An 18,888-nucleotide genomic window follows, 5' to 3' on the forward strand; every position below is an offset into this window, starting at 1 on the left:
GCTGGTGAATTTTTAAAGGCCCATTGACTCCCGAGATAAATTGGCCTTAAATGATAGCTGTGTGTCAGGTTCCTCTCCTGCAAAACGTTTTGGCAGGATGCCCACAGAGCATCACCCAGCCATGTTTTGGGTCACTGGCCTGATGTTCAGCATGGAAATGAAGCCACAGCAAAGCCAGCTGGAAGCCCAGGCACTGTGATGAAACCACACAAAGCAAAGGTGCCTCCACCAAGCACTTCTGTGCAATGTGTTCAAGGACCCCTTCCCTCAGGACTGTGAGCAGGGTGCTGAAGCTGAGTTTGGTGTGTTTGTCACAAAAAGCAGGAACTGTGTCACCGCTTGTGTTTGCTGATTCCCCTGACAGAAAGGTGTCTGATGCAAATGACAAAATAAGAGCTATCTAAGAGCCTGTGAGGTTTTCTCTGTAGGTAAAACTTTCAAGCTTCACTAATACAGCAAAGTTAAGGAGTTATTACAGAGTCAGTTGATGTTGCCCTGAATTTCTGCAAAGCTTGGCAATGAGTTTATGTCCTTTTGGGGTTCACTTCTAACAGAGCAGAGGGGAGAGTAAGTACTTATTGGTATGAAAATGTGGCTGCAAATCTGCTTCTCACATGGTGTGCTCATCCAGCTGGAGACTAAAGGCTGGACACCAAGTCAAAATAAGAAGAACTGAGAATATCAGATTTTTTTAGGAATGGCTTCTCAGCACAGCTCAGACCAAAAATCATTAGGAGAAATTTAGCAAGCAAGTACAACATAACTATGAGATAGAACTACAGACAGCTTGTAAAAAATGAGCAGTGCTTGTTAGTCTAATCATATAAGTGAAGATAACATTCCATATGTTTATTTTGATTACTGCTATTTATGGAATCAAAATACTGCACACTGCTATTTCTTTCTGTACAGGAAGCACTGATGATTAAATATTGTATAAAGAATACATGAATAGATGTTTGTACAGATAACTTTAAGGAAGATTTTAATCTCATTGTCTACTCTTAAATTCTTGCGTTTTCTAAGGTGGAAGCAGAGACTTAGTAGAAAAAAAACCCTCTGGATTTTCCATGATGTTGTATACTTCTATGAAATAGTGTGTTTCTTTTTTCATTTTGAATTTCACCATAGTTTTTTTAGATTCAAGTGCGGTTTTAATATATTCTCACCATTGAAGTAATAATTTCAATTTCACTGCTATTTTATTTGTGTATTTCTATGTTCAGCTTGGATCCATACACAATTGCATTGTAATGTCAGAAGTAATGAATTAATGCAAACGAGGTTCCAGTTTGGAAAGTTTACTAAACAGCCAATTTTAGAAGGCTTTACAGAGAAGGTTTTATTAATGTTTTAAGGAAAGCATCATTTGTGGGAATTAAACACTGCATATGTGTTCAATTAAGCACCTAAATCCAGTTGTTTTCCCTCAGAAAAGTAACAAAAGTCTTTGAAAAATCTGGCCCTGGGACCTTTATGGTACCCAAACTTTTACAGTTAAGGTTTTAACACCAGATTTAATGGGATTTGGGAATCCATATGTTTTAGAAAGCTTTCAAAAGTCTCAACTTTTAATTTTTCTAAGCTTCCATGAAGCAGCGGTGGGAATTCTCTTCTCCCACCCTTTTTGTGTCAAATTTACTGTAGATATGTGACTGACACAAAGACTGAGCACTTCTGTAGGCACAGAGGAAAAGGAGAATAGAAAAGGTGGAAGGGAAAAGAGGGACAGGAATCAAAGTAATCACTGACAAATGGCAGTCGGTATATTAATGAAAAGATTTATTTTTGAATTATATTTTTGTAGTCCTTAGAAGTGTCTACAGATTTAAGAACACATGATGATGCACAGGCACATTAATTTTTAGAAGCAGTTGTGCAGATTTGAGCCAGCTCTGCACCTCCAGGAGAACCAGGTTGTAGCAGATGCCACAGAGAAACCACTGAGCACACCATTTTTACCACAGTACAGCATGAAGTAACTTACCATGGGGCACTTACTGGCAATTAAAACATTCCAATATTAAACACACATTGATTGTTCAGAGCAAGAAGGGCAGGTTTAAGCAAAGCAAGTGTTAAATGGATCTCTTCTGGAGGAAGCTAAGCCAGAGCATGTGCTTATGAGGTGCTCCAAAAGCTAACAGGTGCTCATTGCATGGGACCCCACCTGGCAAACCCCCTGGAACCCCTCTTTAGTGGAGAACAGCACCAGTGGCTTCACTCTGTGCATTCTCCTCTGCTGCTCTAATTGCACTAATTGTTCCTGTAGACTGAGCTGCCGAGCTCCTGTCTCAGAGATTTGAAAAAAAAAAAAAATCTAACCAGGTGAAATTTCATCTGGCTATACTATAAAGAGGAGGAGATGCCTTTCATCAGTCTTAGCTCTCTGTCTGGTGTTTAAAGAGCCTCGCTCTTGCTGCAGAGACAGAGGTGGAAACATGATGCTCCAGACTGTCAGAGAGGAGTAACATTATCACCTTCTCCAGTGAGTTCTTGCCCAGAGTTCACATTGGTCTCATGCCTGCATCCTTAGTTGATGAATATACAGCCAAAGGTAATAAATCAGTGTGCAGGGCACATCTTCTGTCAAAGTCATCCACTTTGTCAAGCTCCATTTATAGGAGTGAGAGCACAATTTATGATGCACCAAGTTGTCTATAACTTTTATATCCATTGTAATTTTGCTCCTCTCTCTGAAATCCCTGACAAATGAGCTTCAATTTTTCTCTCCCATTTTTGATCAGAAATCTAAGAATATATCAGCACAGAAGTATTTCAGTTAAGCAGCCTCTGATCCCAGGTAATGTTGATCTCTAATGCTGTTTTCAATGATACTAGCAACATTAATTCCAGCACTGACAGTCTCTTTGTGCAGTCCTGAATGTTTTGGGTTTTTTGTCTAGCTGGGGTGAAAAAATGAGAAACTTGAAACTCATTTGAAGGTCTCAAATAGGTTGTAGGCCTTGAACAGTCCTTCAGTGTTGTGACAAGTCTGATGCTTTGTAACTCTACCATTTCCATGTCCTTCTATGCACAATATGTATGGCTGGTTCAGAGACCACAGGTGCTCTTTTTTACTGTTGGCTGCTATCAAGTACACATTATTCTCTCTTCAGGATGCAAAAGTAGAGGTTATTTTAGATCCATCCTGCACTTGTACTTCATAATGCCTTTACCCAACCAAAGATTAGTTAAGAAATTAAGCTGTTATTGCAGTTAAAACATAGGTGGAATGCTGCTAACCTTACATGGGGAAGTTGTTGGCTGTGCTGGAGTCAAGACAGATGGTCACTTCAGGGAATGTTTCTTTTATGGCAAGTGCTCATTTGAGTAGGAATATTTCTAGCTGGATGAGTCACCTCTTTCTCGATTGCTGCATCAGATACCAACACATGATTTTTACACAAGGATATTCAAAGATGTGGCACAGGCTGAAAATCTTCATCTATATCATGCAAAAATGCATCTTCAAAGCATCCTGCAAGGGTTTCTTTACTGGGAGTATTATATGGCCCATGTAGATGGATTAAAAAAATTTCCTCCACTGTTTTATTCTTACTGAAAACTGTGATGAAATGTCTTTTTTTCTTTTTTTTTTTTTTTTTTACAAAATCATGTGCTACTCATGTACAAAATCAGTCCCATAACAGCAAAATGCACAAAATCATAATAAAATTTCTCTGTTTAATGTAAAAGTAAGAAACTTAGAGTAAAGTGCAAAAATTAGAGCGAACATTTCTATTCTGTGGCTCTTCAGCAGCAGGTTTGACTCTTCCCTGGTTTGGAGGACGAGGACCATCATCTGCATGCTGGTTGCCATGGAGACTCCCATCACTTTTGGAATCACAAGTTTTGCCTGAAAGGAAACACTCCTGCACTGTGAGTTTTTAAGACCAGAGAGGTTTCTGTTTGTCAGCACACCACATACTAGATTAACCACCACATCTAAGCAGGTGGGAGGGAAGGCAGTAAAATATTTTCTAGTAATTAGCGACAACATGTTTAGTCTGTTTAAAATCTACAAAACACATAAATAGAACTACAAGACTTGCTGCATTAGATTAGGTTGTTATGGCATCAAATCTGCTATCTCAGTATCAGCTACTTCAAAGGAGAATGAACTTTGGTCACAGAACATGAGCACGGCAATAAATCCTTCTGACTCCTGCAGCAGGCAGGACTGAGGTCTCTCTTGAGTTGGTAAGGCTCCCCCATAACTACGTCTTTCCTAGGAAAAGAGGTGTACATGAACAGTTCATGGGTCTGTCCCTGTGAAGAGCTGTCTAATGTTTATCTATTCTATTTGCATTCCTAAAAGGGCTCTGGGGTTTGACAGCTCTGTCAGCTTCTTTCTCACAAGTGCAAACCAACACCTGGGATTGCTCCAAAGGTAAAATTCGTCTGGCCCTAAAGATTTTGCAGAAGGGCAATGTATATATGTTGGCATGAATTTCCGGCTTGACAAAACTATGGTTATTTAGAAGATGAATATAAAGAACTTGCAAGATTAAGCCTCAGTTACTTCCTAGTTCTGTGGTCTTTGTGAGATGGTAACTAAATAGCTACCTGTTAAATCTCCAACTTTCATCTGATTTCTTCTTTTGAGGCTGTTTTGTGCATCTGTGGGGCCATCAACATACTTCATTGCAATAGCTGGGGTTTGGTCCTTCTTTTGCTCAGTCTGAGTAGCTGAAAGAAGAACACAAAAGGACATTTAATTGGATTCTATTAATGTTCATTTGTTCAAGGAAGAAAATATGTGTTGAGTTGACTCTACCTGGCTGATGAGAACTTGGTATAGTTTCATTCTTGCCTTCTGGAAAGGACTGAACAGATTCATGGCCAGAATCTAAATCTTTCATTGGCCTTCCCATAATCTCATTCTCAGTTGCAGATTTATTTCTAATGAGGAAGTATGTGTGCATTTTCCCTTTGCCTTTTACTTCTATTTCTCCTCTTTCAGTAATCTCAAAATTCTTGTATTTTAGGCACCTAAAGTATCAGAAGCAAAATGACACATGAAAATTCAAGTAAAAATGACACTGATGTTTTAAAAGAGCTGAATGATCGAATCACAACAGTCAGCGAAAAAGTCTCAATTTGCGAACAACCGAGGATTTGTTTCAACTGTTGATTCAAGCCTGCTGTGCTTTCATAGCATTACACATATAGCTTGATCAAAAAATACTGAATCACATAGTCAAATATTTCAGTAGGGTGGAGGGTTTTTATTTACCAGTAAACAGAAATTAAGAACTGAGGCAGCCAATATCAGCTAGACAGAATTATCCCCAGTCATTTCATCAGAGAAGGCAATCAGGTCTGTCAAGCATGATTGACTAATTTATTTTACATCCAGACTTGCTATTCCCAATTGCCTTTTTCATGTGTCCAAAAATGGCCATTTGATTTTCTCTGGGACCAACATGAGGCTGATCAGCCTGCAGTTTCACCACGTCACCCTTGCCATTTTTCCATACAGCTGTAGCTTTCTTCAGCTGCTATGGTGCTGACAACCATGGCCTGTCAGAGCTGACAGCCAGCAGCTCTGCAGTGCCATCACCCAGCTCTCATTACCTCAGATCCCTTCTGCTCCCATGTATTTCTGTAGACGGAGATGTCTCAAAAGACCTCTGATCCTCTTCCAGTACTCATAGTTCATCTACTCCTTGTACACTGACTCTTGGTGCAGGGACCTTGAAGATCTTGTCAGCGAAGACCAAAGCAAGAGAGGCCTTGAGTAACTCAGCCTTTCTTCAGGGCACTGTCACTAAATCACCTGCCACAGCAGGTCCATGTTTCTATTTATATTCTAACACTGAAGAGCTCCTCTGACTGCCTTTGAACTTTGTTTCCCATTTCAATGCCAGCTGAGTTCTCATTTTCCCAACATCATTCCTATGTGCCCAGACAATGTTGTTGTACTCCTTCCTTTGTAGCTTGTCTTTGCTTCCACTCTTTCATACATGTTTTATGCATACATAAAGTTCTTGGAAATGTAGTATTAATTTTTTACTAACATGAGTTTCTGGAAAGTAAATTACATCATGACGAGGATAGTTGTTTATGCAGTTAATCCTTAGTAAGTGTAAATGAAACAGTTTTGCTACAAATTATGGTGCTCAATCAGAGATTTTAAGCCTTTTGTTATTAAATGTTCTAAATGTTCTATCTTTTTAGCACCTACATTAATTTATCAGTATTTCCAAATAAGTTATCACCATTTTTTTTAATATTTTGCTCTCTAGGATGGAGACTCTCAAACCTATGCTTCTATATATAAGTACATTTGGAATAATTAGGAAAAAATAAGACTTTTACAAGCAGTGACTTCCCTTTACAAGCTGCTTAAATGAGTGACTAAGCACCATTTACACTGAAAGGTGCAGCTGCCAAGGCAGTGGATTTTAGCATGGGCTTGAGCAGGTAAGGTTTCCCTCAGAGTTACTCACTGATAGGCACTGGAGCTCAGGTGGATTTTGCTGGGGACGCCGTGGCTCTCCATCCGCGAGGCGATATTCACCGTGTCTCCAAACAGGCAGTAACGAGGCATCTTTTCTCCAACAACCCCCGCCAAGACAGGACCTGTATGGATCCCAACTCGAATCTTTACAAAGATAAAACACCCCCCAAAAATGTCACTTGTTATTTAGCATCTTTCTTAATGCTATCCAGCTACCGAAAAGTTCATCTCAACACAACACTGGACACCAGTATGATATCAAATACCCACAGGGAGAGGCTCCTCATGGAAATGTGCCCGCGTGGGCCTTGCCCAAAGCCAAAGAGGAGTCAGAAGCAGCTCTTTGAGGTGCTGCTGCAATACATTAACCAGAAGCTCAGCACAAGAAGCAGACAGACACACATGCACCTTTGTGTTAACTTACTTGGATAGGATTTCCAGAAACTGGGTTCTGTACTCCTTTGGCTGCCATTATCATGCCCAAGGCAAAATTAGCAACTCGCTCTGCGTGGGTGGGTACAGGCACAGGGACCCCCCCTACCACCATGTAGGCATCTCCAATCGTCTCCACCTTTAATTGAGAGGGACAAGCACATGAGCATCTCACTCAGGGTAGTGTTTTGCTCTTCAGGGCTCTTCTCACCTGCACCAACTGCCCCTTTCTCTTAAAAGATGCTTCCAGTCACTGAAAAGGTTTAGCACACATGAGTTTCCTTGAGATGGAGAGCCTTTCCTTCACTCCACGCTACAAATTTCATCGCATTCTGTCCCTGCTCACTTGACCCACTTTAGATATCAGTGTGAGAGACCCTAAGGAGAAAGGGCTGCTGTGCAAGTGTCAGACTATTTGCCTTCCTCTTACCCAGGGCAGACCTGGGTGTATGCAAAGAGCTAGCCCGAGGCACAGCCTCCTGAGCCAGGAGGTTACCTGAGAGATGAGTGCTGCTAATTAGCTCTAATTCACAATCAGAGCTAAATGCGTATTTCTTCTTTGAGAGAGATTTATTTTTTAAAAGTCACAATAAAGCAAGGGAGCCCATTCACTGTTGATTATGATTAAGGAGTTCACACAAAATTAAGGAACCTCCAGTTTCAAGGATCTCACAGAACAGAGTGTGAGCTAAACAATTTGGGAGCATCCTTCCCTACAACCAGCTGTTTTCCCACAACAGCTGCAGCCTGCGAGACAAATGCTGAAGGGTTTGTGCTCCTTCAGGCATCCAGTCTCCTTGAAATACATGCTAAAGTACCTGAGAAATACTTTGCATTTTGTTCTCATACCAGAAATTTTGCTGGGAATAGAACAGACCTGTTTGAAACAGAGAAACCTTAAATGTTCAAAATCCACTGTAAAAGCATGTTACACGATAATGAATTTTTTTAAACTGCTCTTATGAGGTTTCACCAGCCCATTTATCATCAGTAAAAAAGAGACCTTTTAGATTAGACTAATTGGCTTTCTTAAAAATTAACACCAATAGGAGAGTGGAAACATAATTTAATATTTGGGTTTATTCATTAACACAATGACTTAAAACAGTTCTGCACTTCAATCTCAAAGAATGTGTTCCTGTCCATGCTTTCTATCAGACAGCCAAACCCACAGTGATGCCAGAAATTTTCTGTAACAAATTAAAAACAATTGTAAAAAGCTACTAATGCAAATAGATACCCTAATTATTTTTCAGCCATAGTAGAAGATTTAATTTTACAAGATTTATTCATAACTTCAGATGTTTATAAGCTTGGGCCAAGTTTCTTTGATCAATGTCACTATTCCATTGCTTTCCCAATTCCCTGCAATAGTAATCTCATCCTTGCTCTCTGTACCCCAGTAACTTCCTTCAATATTAATAGGAGTTATATACAGGCTTCAAAAGAAGATTATTATAGTGACAGATCATTTACTTATGATGGATGATTTAGATAGAATATGATGCTAATTCATCCTGAAATCTGTGGGCCACATCCTGCATTCTTCAATTATTGAATACAGATTCCTTGCCAAGGAAGAAATGCTTCTGATTTCCCAGTACAATTTATTGTGGGATGAACTGCAAGCCTTGCCTGAGCAAAGAATAAATGAGATTTGGATTTCACCCTTTACTATTTCTGCCTTCCTAAATACTGAATGAGCTGAGGACAGACAGAAACTTCGGAAGTGTTCTTCAGCACATCAAATCTGGTACCTCTGGAAGTGTTAATAACACACGTATTATAGGCCAGCCAGGGCTCTGATCTTTCCAGCACAGTTTGGAGACCACATGTACAGTCCAGGTCTAATTGATGCTCTGTGGGGGTTAGCAGGAGATGATACCATTGCTGAAGATCTCCATGAAACAGAAGTCTAGCTATTGTCTGGGTATTGCCTATAATGTTATTTCCCACCAAAAGAGACAATGACAAAGTGACCTGTTTACAAGAGGTTCAAATAAAAGAATGAGGCAAATTATTCATATTGGATAGGCATTTGAGAAAGGAGGGAGAGAGAGATATATGAAAGAAGAGCCATTCTGGCATTTGCATAGTGGAAAGAGACTTTAGCCTATGATAGAATTGTGTTCCTGTCCAATAATGTCCACTTCTCCCTGTTTTTCAGTTTGTGTGGCCACTACGAATAGGTAATACTTTATGGTTTAACCAACAATCATGCTGTGGTGAAGAGGATTTAAGTACACTTAAAACCAACACAAACAAAAACCCAAACAAACAACAACAACAACAACAAAAAAACAGCAAAATTTCTGCAGCCTTTTTTGATCAGTACCTACCTTGTACACATCATGCACTGTGGTCAGTCTGTCAAATCTCAGGTACATTGAATTTAACATGAGAACTATCTGAATAGGCTCACACTGGGCACAAATGTTGGTAAAGGTCACCACATCACTGAACAATATAGTGCACTCCTTGAACTCTCCTGTGGGCAGAAAGAACAGTGGTATTTCTAATGGCTGGACAATCACAGTATCTGTTTGGGACTTTTTTGGAAAGATCATTCTATGGCCTCTCAGTTGTAATAAACACACACAGCTGCTGAGATGAAGGAGAGGTGTCAGTGTAAGAGTGTATCAATACAGGAATAATTGCACATCTCAAACAACCCAAACATCTGAATGCACCATATACAGGAAAGACTTAACTCGTTATCCCTAATTTCATGTATGCGCTTACTAAAGGGAATTTAAGCATATTATTGCTACCCTTAATAACAGTGGAGATCATCATGATCCTATATTTATAACTAGCATAGAGGTACTAGGAGAATTTTCTAGCAAAGACCACTTGCTTTATTCCCTTCACTTCTGAGGCCTCATTTTCCTGTATACCCATGTTAAAACAAAAATCTCAGATTAATGCTGGAACACTGAATTTTGTTCACTGAATGGGCAGCTACTACCACCTTTCACCACCTAAGAAACAATTTTGGCAAAGAGCTTCCAAAGATTTCTTTGAAAGAATAGCCTAATTTTTATTATCAGTGAAATTAAGCGTCTGTGATCATCCTCCTATGCATGGAGGTCACCAAGCAGAGAATGGACTCCAGGGCAGTGGCAAAGGGGCTGTGCCAGCACCCCAATCTCTCTATCACCACCCCCTGTTGCACAGATCACACATCCCAAATGCATCCTGTTCATTCACCTGCCTCAACTCGCTTCCCCTCTTTCAGCTGGTTGGCCACGTGCTGGGGAAGCATGGCATAGAGCAGAGCTTCAGTCTTCTTCTTCTCCTCCTCCAGGTGCTTCGACAGGATCCGCAGCTCTTCCTTCTTCCTCTCCAGCTGGCTGGAGAGCTCCATCTCTGCCAGTCGCTGCTGATTGAGGAGAATCAAATCCCTGGTGACGTCGTGAGGGGCGATGTCTGCAATGTGCATCTGCCGCTCCTCCAGCTCGTGCAGAGTGCGAAGCAGAGGTGAGCAGAGGTACAGCATGCACTGCAGGGACTCCATCCACATCATCTGGCCTGTGTGGAACAAGTGGTGGCAAGGCTTTTCAGCAGTGTGGCCTTTCACAGGGTGCTCAGCATTACTGGTGTTAATTTTAGGGGATGAGTTCTAAGGTCAATGGGTTTCTGTAGGGTCTGGGTGATCACAGGAATTTATTTCCTAGGAATTCAAGGTGAACTTGTTCAGAGGAACCAGTAACAGAATTTTGGAACCCAGGAAGCAGTCACTCCTCATTGCAGGTGCTGGGCAGAGCCCAACTAGAATTGAAGTCCCTCCTCCTCATGAGGAACTCCAGTGCTCACAACATCTCTCCTCTCCTTTCTGCTCCTCTCTGCATTTTCCCCTCCTCTTCTCCTAGTTCTTGGGCTGTTCCCAAAGCCAGCCAGTCAGAATCATGCACAAGGGAACTGAGACTCACAGTGTGATTAAGCAAAACATTTGAAGTTAAATTTCACAGTGCATAGTTTGTGTCCCAGTAAAGTCAATGGCACTTTCTTCCCTGGAAATTGAAGCTTTCAGTTACTATCATAATCTAAATAAGCAGTAACAAAAATAAAGGAAAAAGGGATTTTTGGTGGGGAATCTAGGCTTTTTTTTTGTTTTGGTTGAGGTATTATTATTATTATTATTATTATTATTATTATTATTATTATTATTATTATTTTATATTATTATATTATTACTTATTAGACTTCATTGTTTTCTAAACAGCAATCTAGGAATTCCTATTTTTTTTCTTTCTCCCTCACTTCATCCCCAGGAGTACTGGATGAACAGCTTTAAAACTAAAGAGGATTGAAACATCAGAAATACATGTGAACTAACCCCTAGAGCATAAGAGAAAGTACAACTGTACCCATGACTGTCAAAGTTCCATGTTTTGGTAGCATACTTTCATCAAGGTTGTCCCTAAATGCTTATTTTTTTTTTCTGAATCTCAGGAAAACAAGATTTGACACTCATTACATAAAGGTGAAAGGAGACAAGAGAAAATTAGGTGACATTACACAGTTCAGAAAAGAAAAACTGAAGTCACATAACAATTAAACTAAATGCCATTACAGTTAATGACACCAAGCAGAGGATCATCCCATATTCACTCCTCTCAGTAAAAATAAAGCGAATACAGTATCTTTTTTGCTGAGATAATTTTAACTGGTAAACTCTCTTACGTGGCTTTGGGGAGGTGTGTGAAGACAGAAATTAGAACCTGAAAATGTGCTACAAAAAATAAAAGCACAGAGAACGAATCTATTTTAAATCACATAGGAAACCCAGCCAGTAGCAAATCACTCCCCTCAAAGGCATAAATTAAAAACAAACCATGTATTCACATGTGGGTTTTGCAGCATCAGAAAATCACCATATTTCTAAGCCTTTCAAATAGGAACAGAGTGGTTGTTTCTGCCTGAAAGCCTTCAAAATCTGGTGAGGTGATAGCAGAATTTGTGTACAAGCATCTACTGCTTCTCTAAACAGAACCATCTAATCTCCTCACTGCCCAAAGGCTATTTATAGGACTTGAGTGAGGTCAGGAGTGCACCTCAGTGTAATTCCTGATTTAATATGAGCACTTATGCTATTGAAAACGCTGAAGTACCTCTTAGCTCTAGCATTGGCCGCTCTTTCCATGACTCAGGCATCATCTCTCTCCTAGTCTGGAAAACAAATTGGCTGTTGATGAATTTCTGAATGCTGGAGATGGTGAAGGGTACTTCTGGGTGAACGATCCTGAAATACTGATCCAAGCAGATGCCCATGGTCTGAAGGCCAGGTACAATCTTTTGAATGCTCACTCCAGCTTGCTTCACTTTGAGCTTAAAAAGAAAATATGGACCAATGTTACAATTCGTGTCCCTTTGGGTTCAGACCAAGCAACTGTTCATACATTTCCACATGCTTAGCCTTTCTAGAGCACGTGGCTTATTTCTGAGCAAAGTTTCTACCTTGTCAGAGTAGTACTACACAGCCCTGAATGCATGCTCTTCATAGCAAGACAGAGCCCCAAGAAAGGAATGTTGTTATTAAAATGTTCCTTCCTGTCAATTGTGAAAAACCCCCAAAACTACCTGCTATTATCCCTGCTTGTTTTTGTGTAGGCCTCACAAACAGCCTTACAGGAAAATATTTGAGAATTTTGCAGGAGAAATTTTGAGATACCAGAGTGTTTTATATTCCAAAATGAAAATAACTGTGGCATAAAATGCCTTGGCAAATATTAATTTTCTAATAGATGCCATGGGTTACTTTCTCTTAATGAAGTGTGATGGTTTAGTCATTTTCCTTTACTCTGCTGACCATACCTGAGCTCTTAAATTCTACAGAAACATTTTTCTCTGCTTGTCATTGAAGATCTGACCTGGCTACCAGTAATGGGTGTAGGAGTTTTCTTCTTTGCACACTAGTAATTTTATTAAATTAAGCCTACTGGTCTTCTTGAAAGGTTTATTTTGGCTGATGTGGGCAGTGGCACGAAGCAGATTATATGCTCTGGAATCTCGATCAGCACGATACCAAACTATGTTCCCTGAGGGGAATGTATTCAGTGTTCTTCTGCTGTCCCATCCTCAGCTTCTCCTTTCTTTGCTCCTGTCTTAAGCCAATATTCTCTCCACAGGGTTCAGAGCAGGAGCACCTGCAGCTTGGTGGGAACCCAGGCGAGCTGGGAACAGCCAGAGGGCAGCCCTGCCAAGGGGCTGCAGAGGTGTGTGCACAGGAGAGGAGAGACAATCCTGCCCCAGAAGGTAAAGAGATTTTTGGGTCCCACTGGGGCTGCATGCTGCCTGATGCAGTAGGCAGCTGGGCTTTCCCAGCAGAAGCATGTAGGAGTAGACTCAGGAAGCACATGGAGCCTCAGCTGCCAGCAAAGCCCTCAAAGCCTTGGGACAGATTAGTAACTGGGAGGAGAGCAGGAAACTGAAATGCAAAGCCAGTTTAAAGGGTGGGACATGTCTCTGGTATATCCAGGGACAGGAAGGTGACCAGAAACCTTGAAAAATTCTGCTCACTATTTGGTAACAGATAGACTGGTGCAATAAACCTTGCTGGCATATCTGCAGATGTTTCAGACATGGGGCCCTCAATGAATTCCAAGGAGATTCCTATCTGCAGTGATAGAGAGCATGCCTCTGTACAGAGTATTTGTGCAAATCCTGTAAGTGAGTGTACTCTGCACACTCTGTACCTACACACAGAGCACCTGCAGCAGAGAACTGTAGGACAGTCAAAACAAAGAGAAATTACTCTGAGGTTTATGGAAACTAAGGGCCCTGACCACATGCTTGTCCTACCTCTTTGTCAAAAACCATATGAAAAGGAAGTCCATTGCAAAATGTTTTTGTGTCAATCCAGAGGCTCTTGGGATAAACAGGATCAAATCCTCTCAGGAGCTTACCTGTGGTGAGATAAATGTATAGTTTTTAAATCAGGCTGCACTTCATAAAACCAATCAGCATGACTTTTTATCACTCAGTGAGACAGGACCCTGTATCATAGTGAGTGAAGATAAAGCAAACAGTGTGTGGGCCCAGAAATGTGCACACATCTGTGCTAAATGCTCTGCAGTGTAATCCACAGCTGATCAGCAACTAATCTGACTTGGCTGAGTGTTTAAAACTTAAGCACACAAAAAACACAGAGCACTAGATGCCTGAAATTATGCTGACAAAATAAGAATAGATGAACAACTGTAGATGTTATTTCTCTGTGAATCTGCAGATGCCATAGCAATACACCACAGGCACATCCCACAAAAAACGTGCACAGAACTGGGTTTAATACACTTTGCCAGCTACTAAAGAACACTAAGAGAAAAAAAAAAAAAAAAACAACAGTGTGACCTGGGTTTTAGTCTCCTATACAATAAACCATATGTACAATGTCTACAGCACAGAGACAGAATTACTGTTTGGTTCCAATTTTACTTACCCTGAGATTTTTTATAAAATGGTCACAAATATACAGAGTAGTTTGTGCTTACTAGCAGATATTTTTGTAAAAGGAATACAATGGGTAAAATATCAAAAAAGCTCATCTTTTGAATGAAGCACCCAAAACCTTTGATTTTCATGGCATAAACTTGGATTCCCATAACCCACCAGAATCAAAAAGATGATAACTTCCAGTGATCTCTTTCCCCCTGAAGGTGGCTATGATAGTTATTCCAGTAAGTTCTGCTGAGAACAAATGTCCAAGTCACTCAGGAGAGTGGTGCAAAATATTGCAAACTTACAACCTAGCTTTTAGACCTCTTACTTCTTCAGGGGAAATCAGTGTGGGTTTGTAATTTATCAAAGTCTGGCTCTTGATAACTCACACCTATCGCTAAAGATTTTTTTTTTTTTAGTAATAATGCTAGTCTAAAATTTTATTTTGATGATATATTAATTTCTTACTTAGCATATCTGCCCCTGTAATGCATGTGACACTGCAGCAGGTAATACCAGGTTCAATTTTTCTCTCATCCCGGAATGCTGTCATCTTGGCAATACTGACCTAGATTCTCATTCCTTTTGGGGAATCAAAAGATCCTAACTGAAAAATTCCTTCCATTTTATAAACATATATAAACATCTAATACATAAAGGCAAGAACAGAGATTACAAGATTAGCAGTACACTATTGGTAGTGGAGGACATAATTTGGCTTTCAGAATTTACTACAGTAGATAATTTTGGAAAGGAGTAGTATCTACCAAGTTAAAAAAAACACTTTTAAATTCAGCATCTTAAACCAAGTGACATGAGAATGAAGAATCAAATTCACCACACTGTGGCATTTTATAGAACACTTTTCAGATGAAAGCCCTGTTTAAGAGACAAAAGTGACAGGTCATATTCCACTTAAGTATCTGTCATTACTAAGCATGCTTATTATCTGCAATTTTTCTGTGATCATCAATGTCAAACTGAAAGAAACTTAACCAAAAACATTTTGAAAAGTTGCAGAGGAAATATAAATGGTAACTTCAAAATGGATGGGTGGGTGGGGATAGGGAGGCTTAATGACTTTCCAGCTGAAGAGATTCAGAAATGATGACAAGCTCTCTCTGAATGATCTCTCACCTTTTCCTAATGTGATTATTCCTCTTAATGTTTTCCAATGACTTTTCTTAGCAGGACAAACAGAGTTTCCTCTGTCACCATTTGCATTCTTGGCTTTTTCAAGGTCCTGTTGAAATAAATCCGAAGGGAAATTCAAGGCTGTTTTTATTTTAAATATATTTTAGTAATGTGGTGATAATGAATATTAAAATACCTCTTTATTCAGTTGGTTCTCAATTTGTTTTTCAGAGTCAACAAGACATTGAGATGAGGAAGAAAATTCATTTCTTTCCTTGCACGGAAATAGAGGGTTCTGAGTGACAAGAAAAACAATATGTTCTTTTTTCCCAGTTCTTTCCTCTTCTTCTGTTTGATTGACTATTTTCATTGAAATCTCAATGTTAAAAAAATCCAGGGCTGCTGCACCAATGATTCCTGAAGGGGAAACAAAAGACAAGGTATTGCCAAGAACAAAACCTTTTCAATTTCCATTTTAGAGGGCCCACAGTGGAATTTCACTGTTTCAGAAATCACTTTCCCAAAGAGCTCTGGAAGGAGAAAGCAACACATGTCGTCCTTGCTACAGTTGCCATGATGAGAAAATGCTCATAGGAGGTCAGCTTCAAAGTTACTGCTGCTTTTGCCTTGGCTGAGGACAAATGCTGATTTTCAACCAGGAGCAGCTCAGCAGGATAGCTGAAGAATGTGTTCAAGTAGCCATAGAGCAATAATTTGAATTCCCATCAACCCAAAGAGTGCAGGGAGTATAAAGAGATTCTGCTCTACAATCTATTTCAGTCATTGAAGAATATTGTATTTTGAAAGGAAGGAAATATCTTTCATGCAGATGCACAGTCAGTTCTCTCATTTCTGGTCAGGTGTTAGGCAAAATACTGGACATCTAAATGACATCAAAAACTCTGTTCAAAATTCCAAATAATTCTGTGCTTCCAATATGAAATAAGTTTTGACAAAGGGGGAAGTTTTGATGAACTCCTAAGTTCAGCATCATTTATGAAAGAAAGGAATATGATAATCTCTTACAGACCTATAGCTCTCTAATGCTTGCACAAGCACAGCTCTGGAGATGCTGCTAAATGCTGGTAAAAGATTCAGATTGGAGCAGGGTTCAGTAGGAGTTTCACAGATTGGATGTACTACAGGGTGGATGGATGTCTTCAACTCAACTAAACTTTCTACTGCATGGTAATTTAAAAAGCACAAGTCACTGAGAATTAACAAGCGGTTAGACACAATACACACCATGAACTTGAATTCTTCTTCCAGGGAGGGAATTCTATAGCAAGAATGGACATTTATGGCCTGGGTTGTCATATCCAAAATTTAATCAAATTTTGATGAAATTTACTGGGAGCTAGGAGGGATCAGGCAGTAGGGAAATATTGAGTTCAGAGTCTAGACACTGAACTCTACCAGACTTCAATTCCATGGCCAGGCCTCATCTGAAAAAAGATACCTGAGTGCACCTGCAAATATATGATTACTCTGTATGTATATTGCACAGAACTGTACTCTGCATTAAGTCTCATTACCTGGCACAATATGGCACAGACCTCTTCTGTCTGAATAGTAATGTAAATGCATTGACCCATCTTCATTCTTTTCTACTCTAAAAGATGGTGCATTCATCTCCTGAAGAAAACACAAACAAATCCAAAACCAAAACCTCAATATCTTTTTTTCTGGAAAAGTCTACTTTTTCAAAAAGTAGACTGATAAATTCCACTTGTACAAAAGCATCTCATGCCTTAATAACATAAACTGTAATATAAATAAGCTGAAAAACAGAAAATTAAATATTCTCACCTGTGAATAAAAATCTGCTATGCATTAGAGCCAATGTAGTAAATAATTCCTAATGTTGAGGACTAGTCAAAACCAATAATTTTTAGAAATTCTCCTAACATTTGAAGTAATCTGTTTCAGAACACAGCAGAAGAGAACATGCTTTCGTGACTTCTTCCATTATTTATTCACACCTATGAGATGCTGTTCATTGTGTTATGAACTCTGGCAGAGTCCATCCATACCTGCTCAGCAGTTACTACTTGGACTTGCCTGGTAAGAAAGGGACAGGTAGCTGTGCAATGCATCCAGGTTCTCTATGAACTCATAGAGATTTCCACCCAGTGTCCTCAGCATGTGGTCATAGCCTGAGCGCTTACAGAATTCAAAGAAATACTTTCCAAACTCCCTCAGAACAGTGTCAGCAGGAACACCTGGCAAAATAAAGATACCTTAAGGAATAAGAAAGGTTTGGAAGTTCTTGCAATGCTGTCAGGTGGATTAAGATTGAAGGCAGAAAATTTGCAACATAGGGAAGACATTCTCAAGGGCACAGGAGACAAAACCTGGGCTGCAGTCTCAGGCTTGACCCAGGATGATCCATTTTTGAGGCATGTTAACACATACCTAATACTTTGCAGGCTTTGTCGACAAGCTGCATTGTGATCTCATCTTTGTAAACCTCAAAAGTCAAGAAAGAATCCTGGACTCCAGCCTGCAGCCTACAACAGAGAAGACAATATTCTTGTCTCAGCAGTGTTGTAAATACAACATGCTTGGGTGACCCATCTGGCATTTCTTAAGTACTATTTACTGTGAATGCACTCCTCAACCTCCCTCAAGTGCTATATTGGAACACACTACTTCACCTAATGATGTAAGTTTAATATTAAATTGCTTTAAATTCATTAAATTGCTTTAACATGGCTGAATGGTGGCGTCCACCTCACCATTTCTGCTACTTCACATTGTGGTATTACAGTAAACTCTTTCAAGGATTAGGACATCATACTGTGGGGTGCTAGAGCAAGTGGAGTCTTAGTTTGTCTACTGTTTTGTTGTTCAATGTGGCCACAGTATCAAGATCTTGGGGCTTCCCAAACCTGCTGATTTTTTTTATATTGGCGGTGGAGGGATTATATGGCACCTAAGTATCATTTATGTATCTTGGAAATACCATACAGGTCATAAAAACAAGACAAAACCAGAGATGATGATAAGGCCAGATTGAATGGGACTTTGAGCAATCTGGTCTAGTGGAAGGTTCCCTGCTCATAGCAGGGGGATTGGAACCTATGAGTTCCAATGAGATCTAGGAGTCTATGATTTAGCTGCTTTTCTGAGTACTAGAATTAAACTGACTTTATATTAAGGATGACATCTTTTCAGTGTAATTACTTCTCGATATTGTCACAGTAAGCCAGCAAGTCTATTGCAAAATTGTCTATAAGACTAAATGTCATCTTTAATTATCTATGTGACAAATTAATTGGGACAAATTAGTATCAGAGGATGAAGTGTTACAAGGCAAGAAACTCTTGCTTTTGCCCTTTTAGTTACTCCTAATAATTACTTGAGATACACATCAGCTACCATTTACCAATAAGAAATTATATCCCCTGCTGCTG

General features: G+C 39.7%; 1 protein-coding gene across 2 annotated transcripts; it reads right to left on the reverse strand.

Moving 5' to 3' along the window:
• Positions 1-1,767: 1,767 nt before the first annotated feature.
• On the reverse strand, positions 1,768-18,108 carry LOC128792856 (guanylate cyclase soluble subunit beta-2-like). Of its 2 annotated transcripts, XM_053951717.1 has the most exons (14): positions 17,888-18,108; positions 17,534-17,694; positions 17,008-17,107; positions 15,669-15,889; positions 15,476-15,581; positions 13,703-13,806; positions 12,013-12,229; positions 10,109-10,429; positions 9,238-9,386; positions 6,891-7,037; positions 6,456-6,610; positions 4,781-4,995; positions 4,570-4,692; positions 1,768-3,859 (listed from the first exon to the last, which is right to left on the reverse strand). In XM_053951717.1, the coding sequence occupies exons 1-14, from the start codon at positions 18,054-18,056 to the stop codon at positions 3,708-3,710; spliced, it is 2,340 nt and encodes a 779-aa protein (XP_053807692.1). In that variant the 5' UTR covers positions 18,057-18,108; the 3' UTR covers positions 1,768-3,707. The 2 variants fall into 2 exon arrangements, with proteins under 2 accessions (XP_053807692.1, XP_053807691.1); XM_053951716.1 differs by lacking the exons at positions 17,534-17,694; positions 17,888-18,108 and adding an exon at positions 17,282-17,335.
• Positions 18,109-18,888: the final 780 nt, after the last annotated feature.

The sequence above is a fragment of the Vidua chalybeata genome, chromosome 10 (assembly GCF_026979565.1).
Source record: "Vidua chalybeata isolate OUT-0048 chromosome 10, bVidCha1 merged haplotype, whole genome shotgun sequence".
In the NCBI taxonomy this organism is placed as follows: domain Eukaryota; kingdom Metazoa; phylum Chordata; class Aves; order Passeriformes; family Viduidae; genus Vidua; species Vidua chalybeata.

Excerpts from the sequence above, each read along its gene's own strand:
- LOC128792856 (XM_053951717.1), bottom strand. The coding sequence starts at position 18,056 with ATGCCAGATGGGTCACCCAAGCATGTTGTATTTACAACACTGCTGAGA. Across the intron at positions 17,695-17,887 it reads CAAAGCCTGCAAAGTATTAG|GTGTTCCTGCTGACACTGTT; the intron begins GTATGTGTTAAC and ends TTATTTTGCCAG. Across the intron at positions 4,996-6,455 it reads CTGAGCTCCAGTGCCTATCA|GTGCCTAAAATACAAGAATT; the intron begins GTGAGTAACTCT and ends CTGATACTTTAG.